General features: G+C 37.0%; 1 protein-coding gene across 1 annotated transcript in view; it reads left to right on the top strand.

Moving 5' to 3' along the window:
* The window catches only part of SLIT2 (slit guidance ligand 2), a 350,353-nt gene that overhangs the window by 214,610 nt on the left and 118,419 nt on the right, over nt 1–17,324 (top strand). The window contains exons 6-9 of the mRNA XM_004579186.4: nt 6,075–6,146; nt 11,727–11,798; nt 14,148–14,311; nt 16,563–16,701. Coding sequence (XP_004579243.2) covers nt 6,075–6,146; nt 11,727–11,798; nt 14,148–14,311; nt 16,563–16,701 — 447 coding nt within the window. The remainder of the gene's footprint in view (nt 1–6,074; nt 6,147–11,726; nt 11,799–14,147; nt 14,312–16,562; nt 16,702–17,324) is intronic.

Below are 17,324 nucleotides of genomic sequence, written 5' to 3'. Positions count from 1 at the left end.
GTTGCTCAACACTGTCATTTGACCAGACTGTTGGAAATACCCACTTTATTTTCAGGCTAACTGGACTCTAGCAATTTGTAAGAATCACATTCTCTTTCCCGCCTGTGCCCTTTGCTATTCATTTGTGATTACTTTTATCTGGAGTAGTCCCTTCCCTCTCTAAATCTTGGTGCTGCTTATCATCGCTGACTTCCGCTTGTAAGTATTCCTATTGGAAATTTGGCTTAAATCTCCATTGGAAAAGCAAAACCCTCCTCAATCAGTATGTCCAAGCATTTGTGTATTGAGTGGAGGCTTTGGAAAAGCTTGCATCTAAATTCCAATCAAAGCCCAACAGAATGCCTGCTGCCTAGTATGTATAGCTTATCAAATGTCTGTAGAGCTTATTGTCTCACCTGTAAGATCATGATGATAGCAGTGTTGATCTTTGCATGTTACTCTGAACAATAATGAAATGGGCCTACACAGACCCTACCACAAGAGTGTCAGAAATGACTGTTGGCACACCTTGGAGGAATTTGCTCATCACTAGCACAGTCTGAATGCCATTTCAGCTGTCCTTGTTTTTTTTTTTTTTTAATTCCTGTTAGAAGGAACTTCTGTGATCTCTTGCATCTCTGTTTCTTTACTGCAATAAATTGGTAAATGGATGTCACTGTACCATAGGCTATTCCATTAAGGAAATTCGTATTCCTATGAGAAAAACAATATGCTGCCAGAAATATTACAAGAGGTTTAACTTTTCAAGAGTGTAAATCGTTTTGATATCCTTCAGATAATCCATATTTTAGTTTTTGTCTTCGTTGTGCAGGTGAATGCTGGCGTACTTTGATGCTGAGTAAAAGCTTTGAGTGCTGAAATTTCTGTTTAGGGTGTTCATTTATGCGCATCAATTGCAGTATTTTTATACTGTCCATATTATTACCATTTAAACGAGAAATTATTTTTTAAAATCACTAATCAACTTAAAATTTGTGTATTTTATCATTCATATGGCTTGAACTTAATACACATGAGAGAAATAGAAAGCCTAGGCCCAGATACTTTAATGCAGCTTTCTCTTTTATCTTGCATATGACGTAAATGTTTTAAGAGGTTTCTTTTGGATATGTTCTTAATTTCTCATTTTTATAATTTTTCTGTGTTTTATCATTTCATATCCAATTTTTGCTCTTCAAAATTATATCTAACTTTAGAAAAACTAAGAATTTTTGTATTGCTTTGATAATTAATGAAAATTTTTTCAAATATTCCTCATTTTATTTCTTCTGTTAACATTTCATAATTAGTATATTTGTCACAATTAAATGAATCCTACCCATGTTATTCTGTATTTTTGTTCAAATACCTTTTAAGTTAAATTGTTGGAGTTATATATAAATTCCAAGTCAGTAATGTAAATAACTGAACTATTTCAAGTGCCTATACCTAGCACAGCCATGACACTGTCATAAAAATTTTGTTGAAAAATTGTAAGATCCTGCCTTGTTTAGATATCCTTAAGTCTGCATTTGGATAAAATCCTTCTTGGTGAAGTAACGTGAGATAATCAAAATCCAGAAAAAAAAATAGAATTTGAGATGATCTTGGTATTCAGTGCTACAGTCTAACACACTATTGTATCTACATTTTAAAAGATGCAAACAGAAAATCCCTTAGAAGTTTCAGTGGAGGAAAATGCAATCTCTCCAAACAAGGGTCAGTGTACGCAGTAAGCAAATGTGTAACTTTTTTCTCATTTCAAATCTTCATTTTTAGAAATATGTATGTATGTTGTGGGTTCCTTTACCCATGAGTGGTGGCAGGTGCCATGGTCACACGTAGCTTAGTCCTTCACAACCCCAGCTTGCGAGCTAACCAGGGGGACTTGTATTTCCACAGGGTTGGGCCCACAAAACCCCACAGAGTCTACCCCCAGACCAAGTTCTCTTGCGTGCTGGATAGTGTCTTGACCCTGCCAAATGTGCCCACTCTACCACTCCACCACCCAGTCGGGTAATGGTACCTAACAGTGCCAAAGAGGCCCCCATCCATAGCTTTGGTGTGGGCTGGTGTGTGGCCATTAGTGATGTTCTATGCTAACAGCCCATCTCTGGATTCCTAGTTGGGTTGGTGAATCTGTCTAACCCGAATCATCTTCTGGATACTTCCCTCCAAACCACCAGGTCTCAGTCCCCACGCATGCGTGAAACTTTCATGACCCTGTCACTGGGAATCACCCAGAATTCACTTCTTACCTACACTAAAACCGGCCTTAATCATGGGTGTCGCCAGGCAGCAACTACATATCTTAAAAACCCCAGAGTTCACCCAGAAGCCTGCCACCACTTCATGCATTGGCCGCCCAAGGCCGAGGACTCGTTCACTGCCTTCCGGCAGTGTCTTTGGAGTGAGTCCCCAGCATTGGGTCCGGCCCGGCAGGGAAACCCCCAAAGCCACCACACTGCAGGGAGCTGCAGTTGCCCCCAAACCCAAGGCCCGAACCCCTCCCAAACTCACCCAGCCACAAGATCTTAGTGGCAGGGCAGAGCTAGGATTTCAGTCCAGTTCCCAAGATCCCACATGGTGGACTTACCCTGAGGGAAGAGCTCTCTTGGGTCCTGGGGGAAGCCGAGGACTGCCTTGCAGCAGTGTCTTTGGAGTGAGTCCCCAGCATTGGGTCCGGCCCAGCAGGGGCACCCCCCACAGCCACCACACTGCAGGGAGCTGCAGTTGCCCACAACCCCAAGGCCTGAACCCCCGAATTCAGAGATTTTGTACAAGTGAGGCACAGAATGATACTAGTTTGCAGGAGTTGCATTGACCTGCCACATTGCTGACAACTGGACTTGGCAGTACTGGCAAAAGTCAATGTGAGTGATTCACAGTTACTCCAGACCCTCAGATGATGCTTCTCATTCACAAAGTGGGTCCTGGGATTCTAATCCTGAGATAGATTAGGACAATTTTCATGAGATTAAAGCTGTGCTTCAAAGTGTGAATTTACAAACCCAGTGAAAGATCAGGTGGAGAGACACTTGTGATTTTCAAAAGCAAAGGGATGGGCCTGAGGCAGCAAGTAAGGGAAAAGTCTCAGTAAGCTTCCGTGGAGTAAATTAGCAGAAGAACTGAGAGAATCCTCTTCTGTTACTCTGGCTTGCTTGAAATAGAAGACCTAGCTTGAGGATCCATGCGGACCAGCACCTACCCAGGAAGGCCTCTTAGACGTGTGCACAAGGTCATACTGAATGTCCTAACCATCTTAAGCTCTCCAAATATCAACAGATTACTAATTTTTGAAGAAGTGAAAAGAAAACTCCTCCTGCAGTTTCCTTAATTTGCAATAATTTCTTGGGTCATTTAGCCACCACATATGAAACAGGTCAGCTTGTCACTAAACGCATGGCTGAGAACAGACCCTTTCCTGTTTACAGAAATCAGAAGTACTCCAGACTTGAAAGGTAGTAGAGGAGCAAGGGTGCAGTGTGAGAGAAACAAGATGTAGGAAAACAGTCCTGAAACCCTGAAATAAATTATGCTTTTGCATGGTTTTGACACTGTTTATCTTGAACCATATGCAGACAAATGGAGGTCTGTGTGGAAAAGTGTTCTCATGAGCAGTCATGCAGGCACAATGCTTTCCGCAAACATTCCTTTGAATCCACAAATTGTGAAAAAAAAATGTGGATTTTACTTTGTCCTTTCACAGGGCAACTTTTTAAAGAAATAACTTCATCCTCAGATGAACTGAAATAGGATGATGGTATCCAGCAAAGTTGTAAGAGAAGCTTCAGTACTCCAAAAATCAGATATTCGTACGATCTTCAGCACAAATCAAGAAGTTTCCCATTAAATCCCAAAAGCAGCATGTAGTCATGAGCAGTGTTAAAGAGGGGTGAAATTAGCAAAGTTTCCAGCAGCGTCTCAACTTCTTCTGGGGGAGGAGGGCGGTCTGCCTTTCATTCCTTGCAGGACAAGATTTGCTTGAGTGCTTTCTGGTGAGCCATTGCTTCCCCTTTGTGTGTTGTGTGCATGATTTAGAAGCAGCTGTGTCAGCACTGATTTATACATTGACAGCCAGGGAGAATAAGATATGGGCAAACATACAGCTCACCCTTTTACAGATTAACCTGCACACTGCATTAGGCAAATTTGATAGCATTAAAAGATTTTGCCAATTTGTCTCAAAACAATTTCTCTTTTGTAGTGTGTCAGGGGTAACACTTCATGCCATTGGACTAATTTAAATGGCTTTGATAAATTGTTCAAGAGGTTAGAGAATAGTAGTGTGGATATACATTTAGCACTTTAAAATAAAAAGCCTATTAACTTAATTGTTAAATGAATTTAATCTGTAAAAATCAAAAGTGCTCAAGAATATAAGTGTTTTCTTGGAACCACAGCAGCAGTATTACATAATAAGGCTTTAAATGTCTTCTTAGAAAATAAAATTATATGTCTGCATGACTTCCTGACAAGTAGAATGCTTTAAGCTATTACAGTCACATCTATGACAGCTAATATTTGGGGAAAGCCTTAGCTTATAAGAGCCATAATATTGTGTCTTCTCTAGGGTGCAGCTTTAAAAAAATATATTGCATGTCCTAGATGGTGCCATTTGCATGACATCAAGGTAGCCTCACGTATGATTGTGTCCCCTGGAGACTTTCTTAAAAATGAAATGTATATTTCATGAGACATTCTCTATGAACATAATTTTTAAAGTAAAGGATTTAAAGAGGCCCTCCTGATAGTCACTGGATTAAATCGTTGTGCTTCTGTTAGGTCGCCTTGTGAGAGAAACTGCTGTTTTATGGAAATGTTTAAGTGGTTCCCAAAGAACAGACCTCAGATGGGAATTAGCCCTGTTGGTGAATTCTGAACTTGAATCAAGGACTAGATTCATTTGTATTATGATCATAACCTCACTCCTGTGCAGCTGCGTTCCCTCACCCTGGCAGGTAGAACAGACAATTCACCTGACTATTTCACGAAACATTTCGTTTCTGTCTCAAGTGGAGCATTGAAATACACTTTTCTTTCCTGGAATAATAATATTTCTGAGCATCAAGCTATGAGATATAAGCAGCTGCTTGTTTGGAATAAAAAAAAATAGTGTGGGGAATCCAGTAGATTTTTTAAACATAAATAGAGAAATTTTCAATTTGTTAATAAACAGGAAAAAGAAAGCCTAGCTTAGAGCATTATTTTGTTTCATATTTGGAATTTTAACACATCACAGCTTACACTACTATTTATACTACTGTTATAAATGAAAGTGTTTTAAAGATTCACCTGTGGTATAGCCTTAGGAGTGTTTTAATGTGAAATCCACTTCTTTCAGAAAAGCATCAATTTTTTATTCTTAAAATTCTGCCTATCGTCTGTTACAATTCTGGAAGTTCCTTCACTCCAAAGTGTGCTGTTTTTATAGTGTAGGAAAGTTAAAAATTGCCAATCGGGAAAAAATTTCAAATCAGGGAAATGATGAAAAATAACACAGAGCCCTCGGGAGCTTGCTAAAGGCTATTCCTGGATGGAGGTACTGGGCATGCCGTTCTCTTACTTGATTTGAAGTGAAGTAAAACTGCTTTTGAAAGAAGAAAACCTCAAAGTAGTCTCGGTCTTTTTTTTTTTTTTTTTTGCCATGGATAGTGAAATTAACATGCAGCTGGGCTTCTCTGATAAATGGATTCTGTTAGGTCACTGAGGGGGTGCATGTGACATTAAGTGATTTACAGTCCTTTACCTTAATGAAATTGTTTCAGCAAGATGACGCTGAAAGCTCTTAATGGATAGCTTTTCTTGATGTAATGAAATTGCATTCCTATGGCATTTAATATAAGGTACAGTTATTATTTACTGGAGCTTTCCAAGGGCTGCTATTTGCACAGACAGTTCAGAACAAAAAGAGATTTCAGTGGCTGCCCAGAGAGAGACCAGAGAGGCTTGTGACATTCTTCGGCAGATGCAGGTGCTTGTGAGAGCATCTCAGAGCCAGTGGCCCGGACTCCACAGACTCCCGGCGACTTCCTGTCCCCTACACTGGCTACTGCTCATCCTTTTGACATCTCTTCTTCTGGTCTCTTTATCAGGCAGCTGGATTACAACCAGATCAGCTGCATTGAAGATGGGGCATTTAGGGCTCTCCGGGACCTGGAAGTGCTGTAAGTACTGCTTCTTTCTCCCTCTTTAAACCTGAGTTTGTATCTGGGGAGTACTCAGGGAGGGTCTTACCTGTGTGCTTAAAACCTTGTGTCCAAATGGTCTCCTGAGCAGAAAGCTTGAATGACTCAGAGCGAATCCAGAGAAGACCTTGAAATATGTTTGTACAAAACCCAAACGTATCGTATCTGTAGATGCTAAGCCAAATTGTGTCAGAAAGACACTGAAATGTTCTCCTTAAAGTATTCTAGTAGAAGTCACAGGAGTTGAGAATTCTCAGAATTGCTAAATATTAAGATAAATCAAGGTTGTAGGGCAAAGAATACAAAAAATAAACTCCTTAGAATCTGATATGTTGCTATATTTTACAGTTGTTATGCAATGACAGGAGTTTAAAATGTAGTGTTTAAGCAGGTAACTTCCTTGGAAGGTTAGTTGGAGATCTCTGTCATAAGTTTAATAAGATCCAATTAAAGTGTTCATTACTGACTTTGTAATGCACAACAGCAGACTTGAATTGTACTTGCATCCTCTGCCTGGTCCAGCGTGGCGGACACAGCTGACAGAATTAGTTAGAGGCAACCAAGTCATCTCTGCTAACCTTTGGTTTAGTAATTTTGATGGCATAATTAATTTTAACAACATAATTTTAGTGAAAGTCATAGTTATTAAAAGATTTTATGCTTCCCATACATTTATGTAGTTTTTTCAAAGGTTCATGCTTTTAGCTTCTTAAAGATATTTACAGATTTCATCCTCAGATAAAAATATTTTCCTATGCTTCATTTCATCCTTGACACAATTTAGTCAGAGATCCAAAACTGATTCATTTGGAAGAGACTTTGAATTTTTAGTTCACTTGTTACAGTTATCCAAAAGTCACCAGATTCTCCTTCCAGAAAGGATTCATTGCTTTATCAATTGAGTTTCAGCTGCAGAACGTAAATAAGGAAAAAAAATCTTTCAAATGAAACAGCTTACTTTATCGATATTTTCTATATCACTTTGGTTTTCATTGAATATAATTCCAAGATGTGTTATTTGTTTTTAAAGAATTATGCTATGAATGACTTAACTGAGATAAGTTTGAAATGTTGAACTATATAGTGTTTTCTGAATGAGAGGTCACGTTTGCTCTTGTTGAGAACAGCCTGACTTATTGATGGGAAATATGTTCCGAGTGCTTAGAATACATATTTTTAAATAAGACAATCTTTATAGTTGTGTACTGCAAGCACTTTCAACATATGAAGTACATTAATGACATTGAAAGTCAGAATAATTAGGATTCAATTCTGATTGTATAATAGTGATATGAACTCAACACCACTGAACTATGTGTATGAAGGGACTTCCACAAGTAACTGTTTAAACAAGCTAGTTAACCTAAGTAAGCTATTACAGTTACCAGTGTTTCCAGTTGGAAATAAAACTGATGTCATTAGTTTTATGACTGTTTCACTGTGTACTTTCTTATTAAGTTAAAAAACTTAAATTGTTATTGGATGTAGAATCATTCATTTACTATATAGTAAGTACCTTATATATTTTGAATACTTGCTATCTATCTGTATCTATATCAATACCCTTTGCTATATACAACTGCATATAATGGTATACACTGAAAACTTGATTCACAAACAAAATAACTACATTGGCTTAAAGGTCATGAACCATTATCATTATTTTTAGAAGCAGTAACTTTATGAAAGTGCAATCACCTCAAACATTTTGTTATGTTAGGAAGAGAGCTAAAAGATAACTTTAGTAAGATCCATTATCCTGAAGCATCAAAAAGTAAAACACATTCAAGTGTCTGTGGAATTAAAATGGAAATCCAAAAATATTGAGATATCTTTTGAGGATTACATATATCTCCAAAAGATGTCTCATGGTCAAGTCTTGTTTGCTCAAGAATGCAGTCAACATCAACACATGATACAAGTAAATTTGAGTTTCTTGTAGAAAATATAAATGCCTCTACTAAAATTGTATCACTCAAGCATACATTATTTTGACATGTATTACTTTTAAAAGTGCTCCAATTTTAAGGTAAAATTTAATAAAGGACTGAAAAAGACCATGATTTTTTGAATCCAAATCTCTTGTCAAGTCAGAAGTTTGCCTATTGAAAGCATTAGGTCAATGATTTTGCAAAAGGAAAAAAAAATTAAGAAGCATTGCAAAAAGAAGGTTACCTGTTTTGCTTACATGCTGGCCGTGACTCTTTAATGTCTATTTTATTAGCAATAAATAATGAAAGAATGTTAATTAACAAGACCTAAAATTCAGATTCCCAGTGTTTTATATTTCTGTGTTAATTCCATAAACTGTGAATATATGACTATGCCACAGACATCAGAAGGAGTTCAGGTGATCCTAGGTCCTGGCTGGAGAGATTAAAGTGTGTTTTATAATAAGGTAAGAAGGTTAAGTGTAGTCCAACAGGTTGAGAGAAAAGTCAGGGTATCTGAGAGCAAAGGGGAAGCTGATCATTGCATGTTCACAGGCAAGCGATTTCTTAGGGTATTCTGGGTGATGTGAATTCAGAGTAACTTTCTTCATTAGAAGAAATATCAAAAGTGTCATTGCAACTAAATATGGGTCAGTGTTTTGTTTTTGTACGTAAAACTCAGAAGCGGAATATAGTCTTTGAGTTTCTACACTTCTATATACGTAAAACTCAGAAGCGGAATATAGTCTTTGAGTTTCTACACTTCTATATACGTAAAACTCAGAAGCGGAATATAGTCTTTGAGTTTCTACACTTCTATATCTTTGTTCTTTCGACAAAATCTATATGATATCATTTAATTTGAAAATAAGAACTGATATACATGAAATACCAGGTTCTGTGCCAGGTTCTCAGTTTGGCACCAGAGGAATGGAACAAACTAAGCCTGCAACTCAGTGTGAGAGGTGTGCCATGACCACCAACAGTAACATTTGCACTCACACACCATGATGGCCAGTGAACTAGAACTCATTCTCACAAAGAAAAGCCCAAGGTAGCATAGACATAAACTTCCATAGGAGAAGGTGTTCACGAGTAACTACCATCTGTAAATAAACATGCACCATTTCTCAGTAGGAATTGACCGTCATCACAGCTTGTATTTGCCCTCATACTTAATTAGCACCTTCATTCACTACTGATTTTTAAAGTAGCTTAATTTTGTTGGTACCACATCTTTTTTCAGTCATTGGGAGTCTGTCACTATAACATCTTGCTAGCATTGATACTGAATTAAAATATTAAGAGTTTATTTCTTCAGTTGCACTATATAAATATGATTTTTTGAAAACAGATTTCAAGTAGATACAAACAAGCTTCAGCTTTCAGTAAAAATCTTCCATTTGCATGGGAATGTAATAAAACAGAGGTTAAAATCTATGCATGTTAGCTGCATGCGAATTGCTTTTAAAGAAGATATATACCCAAAAATTCACTTAAAGTTGTGTGCCATGCACACTTTTGTGAAATTAAGTCAATGTAAATTTTGAGGAAGGAAAGTAAGGTCATTTTGAAGAAATCTTTTTAGGAGGTGAAGCAGTGAGGGAGAAGAACTAGACAATGGACAATAAGAGATTAATGAGATTTTTTTTGTCTTCAAAAGAGTCTGGTTGTGATAAGAATGCAGGTGTGTGTGAGCAAAGTGTCGAAATGGGCAATGATTCTGAGAGGAAGAGTGAAGATACATCGAGACGATGAATAGAGCTCAGGTTCTGAGAATGGAAAGATAGTTACTGCACTGGAAAATGTTACAAGATCATTTGCAGGCCAATGCAGTGCAGTACAGTGACCAAGGGAGATGGCAAGAGAGAAGAAGAGCAGACAGTGAGGACGGTAAGGATAGGGTTAGGCTGGTGGTGACATAGGGTGCTGTTGCAATTCTTGTTCAGCTCCAGTTGCTTGGTGATCATGGAAGGCTGCCAAGCAATGTGACTTTTCCAGAAGAAGCTAGAAATGGAAATTTTCAGGTCAATCCATCTAATTTTTAAAATAATGGCAAGTAATTCAAATATTTAAAAGATTGTTGGCCATATATTTTAGGCTAAGTAAAATGTATGTTTTGAAACTATTCTAGACGAGGAGGTGACTATACTTATAGGGAGTAGCATATAGAGTGCTCATGGCTGGTGGAATTGAATCCATCTCAGTTGTGTTGAACATGTTGGCTAAAAATCAAGAACTTCGCTCTCTCAGTCATCAAAAATTCTCCAATTTATTGAATTATGGGAGAATAAATCAAGTGATTTAAGTCACCTAAGAAACAACTGCTTAATTGGGTATCTGTAAAGCACTAAATATGTTTACTTAGGTCATCTACAAGCTTCTAGCCCTTTCTGGTGCTCAAAGGAAATACTTTTTTCAAACAGCATTGAAATACATTCCGATGTTTGAACACAAAGATTTCACTTACAAAGAATTTCCTTTTGGATGATGTCTTTTCAACTGTCAAAATAACAGTTCTTCATTGTAATAAAAAGAAGAAAAAGATATTTTTGTGGAAAATGAAAAATTGAAGCAAACAAGGTTTGCACACATTTTCAGCAAACCTTCCTTGGCATCCGTATTTCGGACTCTTCCCTCAAGACACTATAATCCTTTCATGCATCTCTAAGGAGAGGAGGTGCACACTGTTCTTAGTAAAAACTGTTAGGAAAACTTTAGACTTTAACACAGTGTCACAGTATGTTACTTCATTTAACCTGAAGCAAGTACCTGATGTAGGTTGTTCCCTTCTCCCTCCCTCAGTTCTTTCTACTCAAATTTCATCAGCGGCTGATATCCACACTATACATAATTAGCAGTGCTGTGATTGAGATCTGATAGGAATGACTCTGTAATCTTGCTGTGAGAATTCAGTTGGAGAATTTAAATATGTTCATTCACCCCTGTATACCAATGGCACATAATACCTCTCAAACGACATGTAACTGTGTGATTTGTACAATTCTATCCCAAGTATCTTCATTCCTCAACGCAGAAATAAATGTGTGTACAGCATGCATAAAGTTACATGTAACTTTACTCAAAACTGTCTGACTGAAGTCATACTGTTGTAATAAAGGTTGACACAACTGGATTATTGGGTTGGCTAATTAGCATAGCAGTTAAGAAATTTAACCCAACAATGATACACCTGGGTTCAGTGTCCAGCTCCAGGTCCTGATGATAACTTCTTGCCAGTGCAGATGGCGGTGAAACAGCAGTGGTGGCTCACGTGACTGGATTCCTGCTACACACATGGGAGTCTGGATGGCATTCCCAAAGACAATGGCACCAGCACAGCTGGTGCCACTATGGGAATGTAGGAAACGCAATATCTATTGGGAGTTCTACCTCTCTCTTTGCTTTAAAAAACAAAACAAAACAAAACAAAAAAAACTTTAAAATGCAAATGTGTAGTAATGTGTTGCATGAAATTTCTGATCATATATGCAATGACTCATTCTCTATGCTTTTTCTACCAAAACCTGTTTATATAATCACAGGTGAAAGAATTCCATATATCAATATATGAAGTGATAATGAATTTTTATATGTAAAGTTTCTAAGTTTTGTTTTAATCTTGCAGCACTCTCAACAATAACAACATTACTAGACTTTCTGTGGCAAGCTTCAACCATATGCCCAAACTTAGGACTTTGTAAGTATTCACAATGTGTGCAACGGTCTCTTTAATGTAATAACTGTCTCATAATTTTTTTTGTAAACAAGGAAAAAGGCCACCTACTTATTAGGGAGTAAACAGTGAAAGTACAACTTTCTCAAAAACCTCTAGGTGTATTTGAGTAAATGAACTAGTACTCTGAAAAACTCTGTTTTTAAGTTTACACAAAAAATGATTATGGGAAGTTTGGAGTATAAAAAAAGAAAACATTTACTTTGAGCTATTGTGGAGGTCATATTTCATTAAGAAATGGAAGACTCCTTGATTGGCTGTCAAAAATGACAAATGAGAAATCTTTATGATTTTATTAGTCTACTGAAAACAGACCTAATAAAGCTAAACTGATTCTCCAACATTTTTGTAATGTAAAATTACAGCATCACCCTTTGTGGCTTCTATAATTAAGATTGTGTCAGCATTTATATTTTAAAATATGTTTTAGGAGTTATACATGGATACTACGAATTTTTGGTAAAATGACTCAATCGTAAAATATGGAATAATTATTTTTTCTCTTGAAGAAAGAAAATTGTCTTTGGTACTATCTTTTATATCATTTTCAGAGTAAATCCTCATTTGTACTGGGCCCAAGATTAACCCTGACCTAAAATTTTTGTTACCCACAGCAGGAGAAATGGATGAAATCAAAAGCAAAGTATCAGTTACTTTGAGAAAGAAAAGGAATGCTTATTAATAAGACATTTTAATTAAATTTCCAAAATGTTTCTCACTTTGCAATAGTTCAAACTGGAAAACATATTGTTTTGTCTCACTGTCAGCGAATTAGCCAGTACCAATCCTAATGCCATTTTTGTCACACTAAAATGTAACTCTGTCATAGCACAACATTATAATTCTTTTGAAATATAATGTAGCAAATTAAAGGAATTATAAAAATAGACATAACTAATCTGATTTTCTTGCCAATTAGATTTCTTTAGGTTAATCTGACTTGAGTAAACAGTCCAGATCACTACAAGTATGTTTGGCAGAATTACATTCCCATCAACATTAATTTTTAAAAATAAACTAGCATTCAACTTCTTTCAAACATAAAGCCAATAAAATTGTAAAAGTATTTATTATCTACATTTTTATTGTGCACCTTATTTTATTAGATAATCAGCAAGTTGGTATTTGTAATCTGAACTTTAGAATTTATTCTTCAGCCATTTAATGCTTCTGTGTTCGTTACTTAAATTATTATAATATGCTTGACTTAGATGGAAATAGATAGAGGACGACACAGTAGACTGTGCCAGCGTGACCTCCAAAGGAACTGGGCCAGAGGTCACCCAGCTTTCCTCAAATGTAGCCCTTTGTCTAGTCGCCTGACTTCTAGCTTTGGCTCACGACTCCATGTTCCTTTTGCACAGGCTCAAGGAGAATAGAAAGCAATCATGCTACTTCCGAGTCCCTTGCTGTCATTGGTCTGTTATTCCACAGTATGATTGCTGCTTTAAAATTCCATTCTTACAGTCCAGTAATCTTTCTGGACTGATTTCTGTGTTTTAATATCCATTACTGTTATTGGGTTAAAATTGAACACATCAGCTAAAAAGGACTAAAATGGTATTCCATTGTCATGGATGATTCTGGGAAGGACGCTTTGATTTATAGCTTGGAATGTCCTTTTCTTTACTTTGAGAAAGCATAAAAGCCAGTTTGAAGTCATTTGCCTAATTTAGTGGATACATTTCACTGGTACTTTGTTAATGGAGAAGTGCTGTTTGCCATTTGGACGCACTCCGTGATTGGGTGTGGATCCTGCCAGCGGAGAGGAGATTTAATCCCTTCACTCCCATCATTTATGCCTTTTCATTTCAGCCTACTCCTTGAAGATAGGTCCCCAAGTGCCAGCTACTTCACTGTTCTGTGATTAAACACTAAAGGCTAGAAAAAAGCAGAAGAGGCTTATGAACAAAGTGTTTTGTATGCAATTATTATTGTCTTATTCAGCAGAAAAAAATGAAAGTCACCGAAAAAATTTTGCACGGATTGAGCCCTCTCCCACCGACGTCCCGCTCGCACGCTTGCCCTCACTTTTGGTGTCCTGGAGCTGCAGAACACTTGGCCTTGGCCTGATGGTTTCTCCTCGTTTGTGTTTTTACTTAACATACACAGACGCATTTTAAGTTCTCATTAAAGCCTCTGTATTTGCTTCACTTAGGTTAAATAAAAAATGACTTGATGTTGTAGATTGGAACTGTCTGTTTCATCTACCTCTTTGTTAAGAAACACAGATATGCATTATTGTTGAATTTTCAAAGTTTTGAAATAACTGTGTCTCGTTTTCTTATTTTCAACTTCTTTCCTCTTATTTAGTCGACTCCATTCAAACAACCTGTATTGTGACTGCCATCTGGCCTGGCTGTCTGACTGGCTTCGCCAAAGACCTCGAGTGGGCTTGTACACCCAGTGTATGGGCCCTTCCCACCTGAGAGGCCATAACGTAGCTGAGGTTCAAAAACGAGAATTTGTCTGCAGTGGTAAGGGAGAAGGGTCATCATGTTCTATTGCTGAATGCTGCTGTACTGTGATAGGATGAGTGCTTGCTTCCAGGATTTCCGTGACCCCTAATGTGCACGTGTGCACTAATCATTGTATGGATGGCCTTTTGTCTGGAGCTAAAGTGTTCTAAGATATTTGTATGTGGTTGGCAACTACTGGTTACTTGCGCTTCAACTTTATGGAAAGATTTTCCAGTTTTCATTCCAAAGAATAGAAATACAGATTATTGATCCTCTAAACCTGAATCCCTGCTGTGGAATTCAAAGAGTACTTGAATCATACTGGCATTGTAATAAAACAATTGTAAGTGTGTGTGTATATATGTGTCTGTTTATATATATTATATGTTAATATATGTTATACATTAATATATACATACATACACACAATTGTTCAGTTTTTAAAAGCAAATTAATTTGTGTTTGAATAACAACAACAACAACAAAGCTTGAGAACAAACGAACAAGACACAGGTTTTAGTAAAAAACCATGAGGTGACACCTGCTGCTTTTTGGGCCTGATCACCAACCTAGTGCTTCGTTTGTGCCTTCGCCTCATTTCCCTCTAACAATTGTATAAGAAATGTAACACTATGTGTATGTGGAAGATAAAACACTGTGAAAAACAAAAAGCTTCCACAACTTCATATGCTGAAATATATGGGTTTCAACATAGAAGAAACTGATACTCATAATTAATTTCTTTTATAAATATATGGCTGGTTCTACTTCAGAAGTATCTTCAAAAATACAAATAAAGCAATTTGTAAATGCATATGCAGCTGCATTTAAATCCATATGTTCTACTTCCAAGCACTCAGATAGGCAGACATATACCCTGTACTATTTTCCCAGCCTTTACTCCTTAAACAACACAATGTAGCAACTTACATGGTATTTATGTTGTATTTTGTATAATCTGTAATCTAGAAAGTATTTGTAGTATGCAGGAGGATTTTGATAGGTTGTATGCCCCTGCTGTATGTTTTTACTGATACAAGAACCTGAGCATCTGTGGATGTTGGTATCCAAGCTGTTGTTTTGCCCATCTCCCGTGAAGAGCAAAGGGCCATGGTAATGCATCATATTTAAAAGTACATAATGCAATATACTTTTTCATGAAGAACTGGAGAGATGTGGATAGTACTTGATTCTGTTTTATTATCTCTTAATCCTTTTGTATATTTTTCTGCACATTCTATACCCTGAGAAAAATTCTCTTACAATGTCATTGAACACTCTCAATAGTTTGATTGCTTTTTTTAATAAAATTATGTAATGAAATGACTAACAATTCACTACTAACTTCTTTTTTCTCTCTACTTTTTCCTTCCTGTTTCTAGATGAGGAAGAAGGCAAGTGTGCATTTATTTCTTAGACTTAGAATATTGTCTTAAAGTTTGAGAGCTTATGGAAGCTGAGGGCTAGAAGATACCTTGAAACCCCTTCTTGCCATTAGGACCCCTCCCCACAGGTCCCCACTCTGCTCCCGACACCTCCGTTAGCACATGCCAGATTCTATAACCCATAGGCACCCTGGTGTTTCTGCTTACAACAGTAAAATCGCACGATGAAATCATTTTTTCCAAATTCTGAATAGTAAAAATATATATGCACAGGTAATTACTAATGCTAAAATTTTAAATCATGTACAGTGCAAAAAATAATAGTGTAAGAATGAAGTGATGCAGCTTGTCACAACTTCAAGGAATGTAATAACTTTGAACCTATTAAATATCAACCTTATTTCAATTTTTCCCACCTAAGTTGGCACACGTTTACTTAGTTTGAGCAACAGTTAAGTCTGTAAATATGAAAGCTTTTCTGTTTTCTTTTTTTTTTAGACAAAGTAAATTAAACCAAATAAATGTGACAATGTCCATTCCTTGTTTAACTTTAGTAGTTATAAATATTTATGAGTTTGTGCTGCTTTTTCAGACACTTAGAATAGTTTGGCAGAATTCTGATTTTGAATCTGAACTTAGCCTTAGATTTGTTGGGAGGAATTACAAATTATTTCTTTTATAGCCAGTTTTTTAAAATATAATTTGCAAAAAAATAAATGAAAAAAATATAATTTGCTATATCTGAATATGAACATAAAGCTATACATGAGTGTACCTCAACATGTTACATCAGTTTATGATCATAAGTCTAGGAAAAATGTGTCTCTGTTACATGGTTTTTATTGGAACTTAGTCTGTGTGTTGCTTATGTATTTCTGTTTCAGGTCACCAGTCATTTATGGCTCCTTCTTGTAGCGTGCTGCACTGCCCTGCTGCCTGCACCTGCAGCAACAATATAGTTGATTGTCGTGGCAAAGGGCTCACTGAGATCCCCACCAACCTGCCAGAGACCATCACGGAAATGTAGGTGCCCGAAATTCCTTCTTCCTTCTGTACCTCCTCAGACAGCCAAGCTGTGCTGATCCCTAACAGGCCCTGGGTTTCTCAAAGGCGTAACTGATTGATGACTCAGACAGACATTCAAGTCAGGATGGCATTGACCTTGACTGTCTTTAAGTAGCTTGTTGAAGTGGCTAGGATTTTTTTCACATGAGCAGACTGAAAGGTACTACTTTTTCTTTGCTTGAAAATGTTAGACTGTCTAGGACAAATGGGAGTGCTCAGACCCGGTCTGACATATTGTGAATATAGATCTGTGGTCCCTTTCCAGCTCGGGACAGTGGAAGCACAGAGAGTAAACAGACCACAAAAGAGGATAGCCAATGGATTTCCCACCTTCTTAGCATTTGCCTCTAAAAAGACCATGTTATTGTTTTTGCTTGGTTAGTAGTCTTTGTGAGTGAAAATAAAGGTTTTTAAGATTCTGAGCATTTTAGCCTCTTTGAACCACTGGTGACCTTCATTAAAACTTAATTCTTATGATAAAATGCTATGTGTATATTTTATATGCAGCTGCTGAATGCTTTTCTCCGTGTACTTATCAAGTATAGTTCATGTCAGTAAAACAAGGTCACGTAAGATGCTTA

Source organism: Ochotona princeps, chromosome 11, assembly GCF_030435755.1.
Source record: "Ochotona princeps isolate mOchPri1 chromosome 11, mOchPri1.hap1, whole genome shotgun sequence".
Classification (NCBI taxonomy): Eukaryota; Metazoa; Chordata; class Mammalia; order Lagomorpha; family Ochotonidae; genus Ochotona; species Ochotona princeps.
Note: the sequence above shows the minus strand (reverse complement) of the source record. Positions and strands in the feature narration are given on the sequence as shown.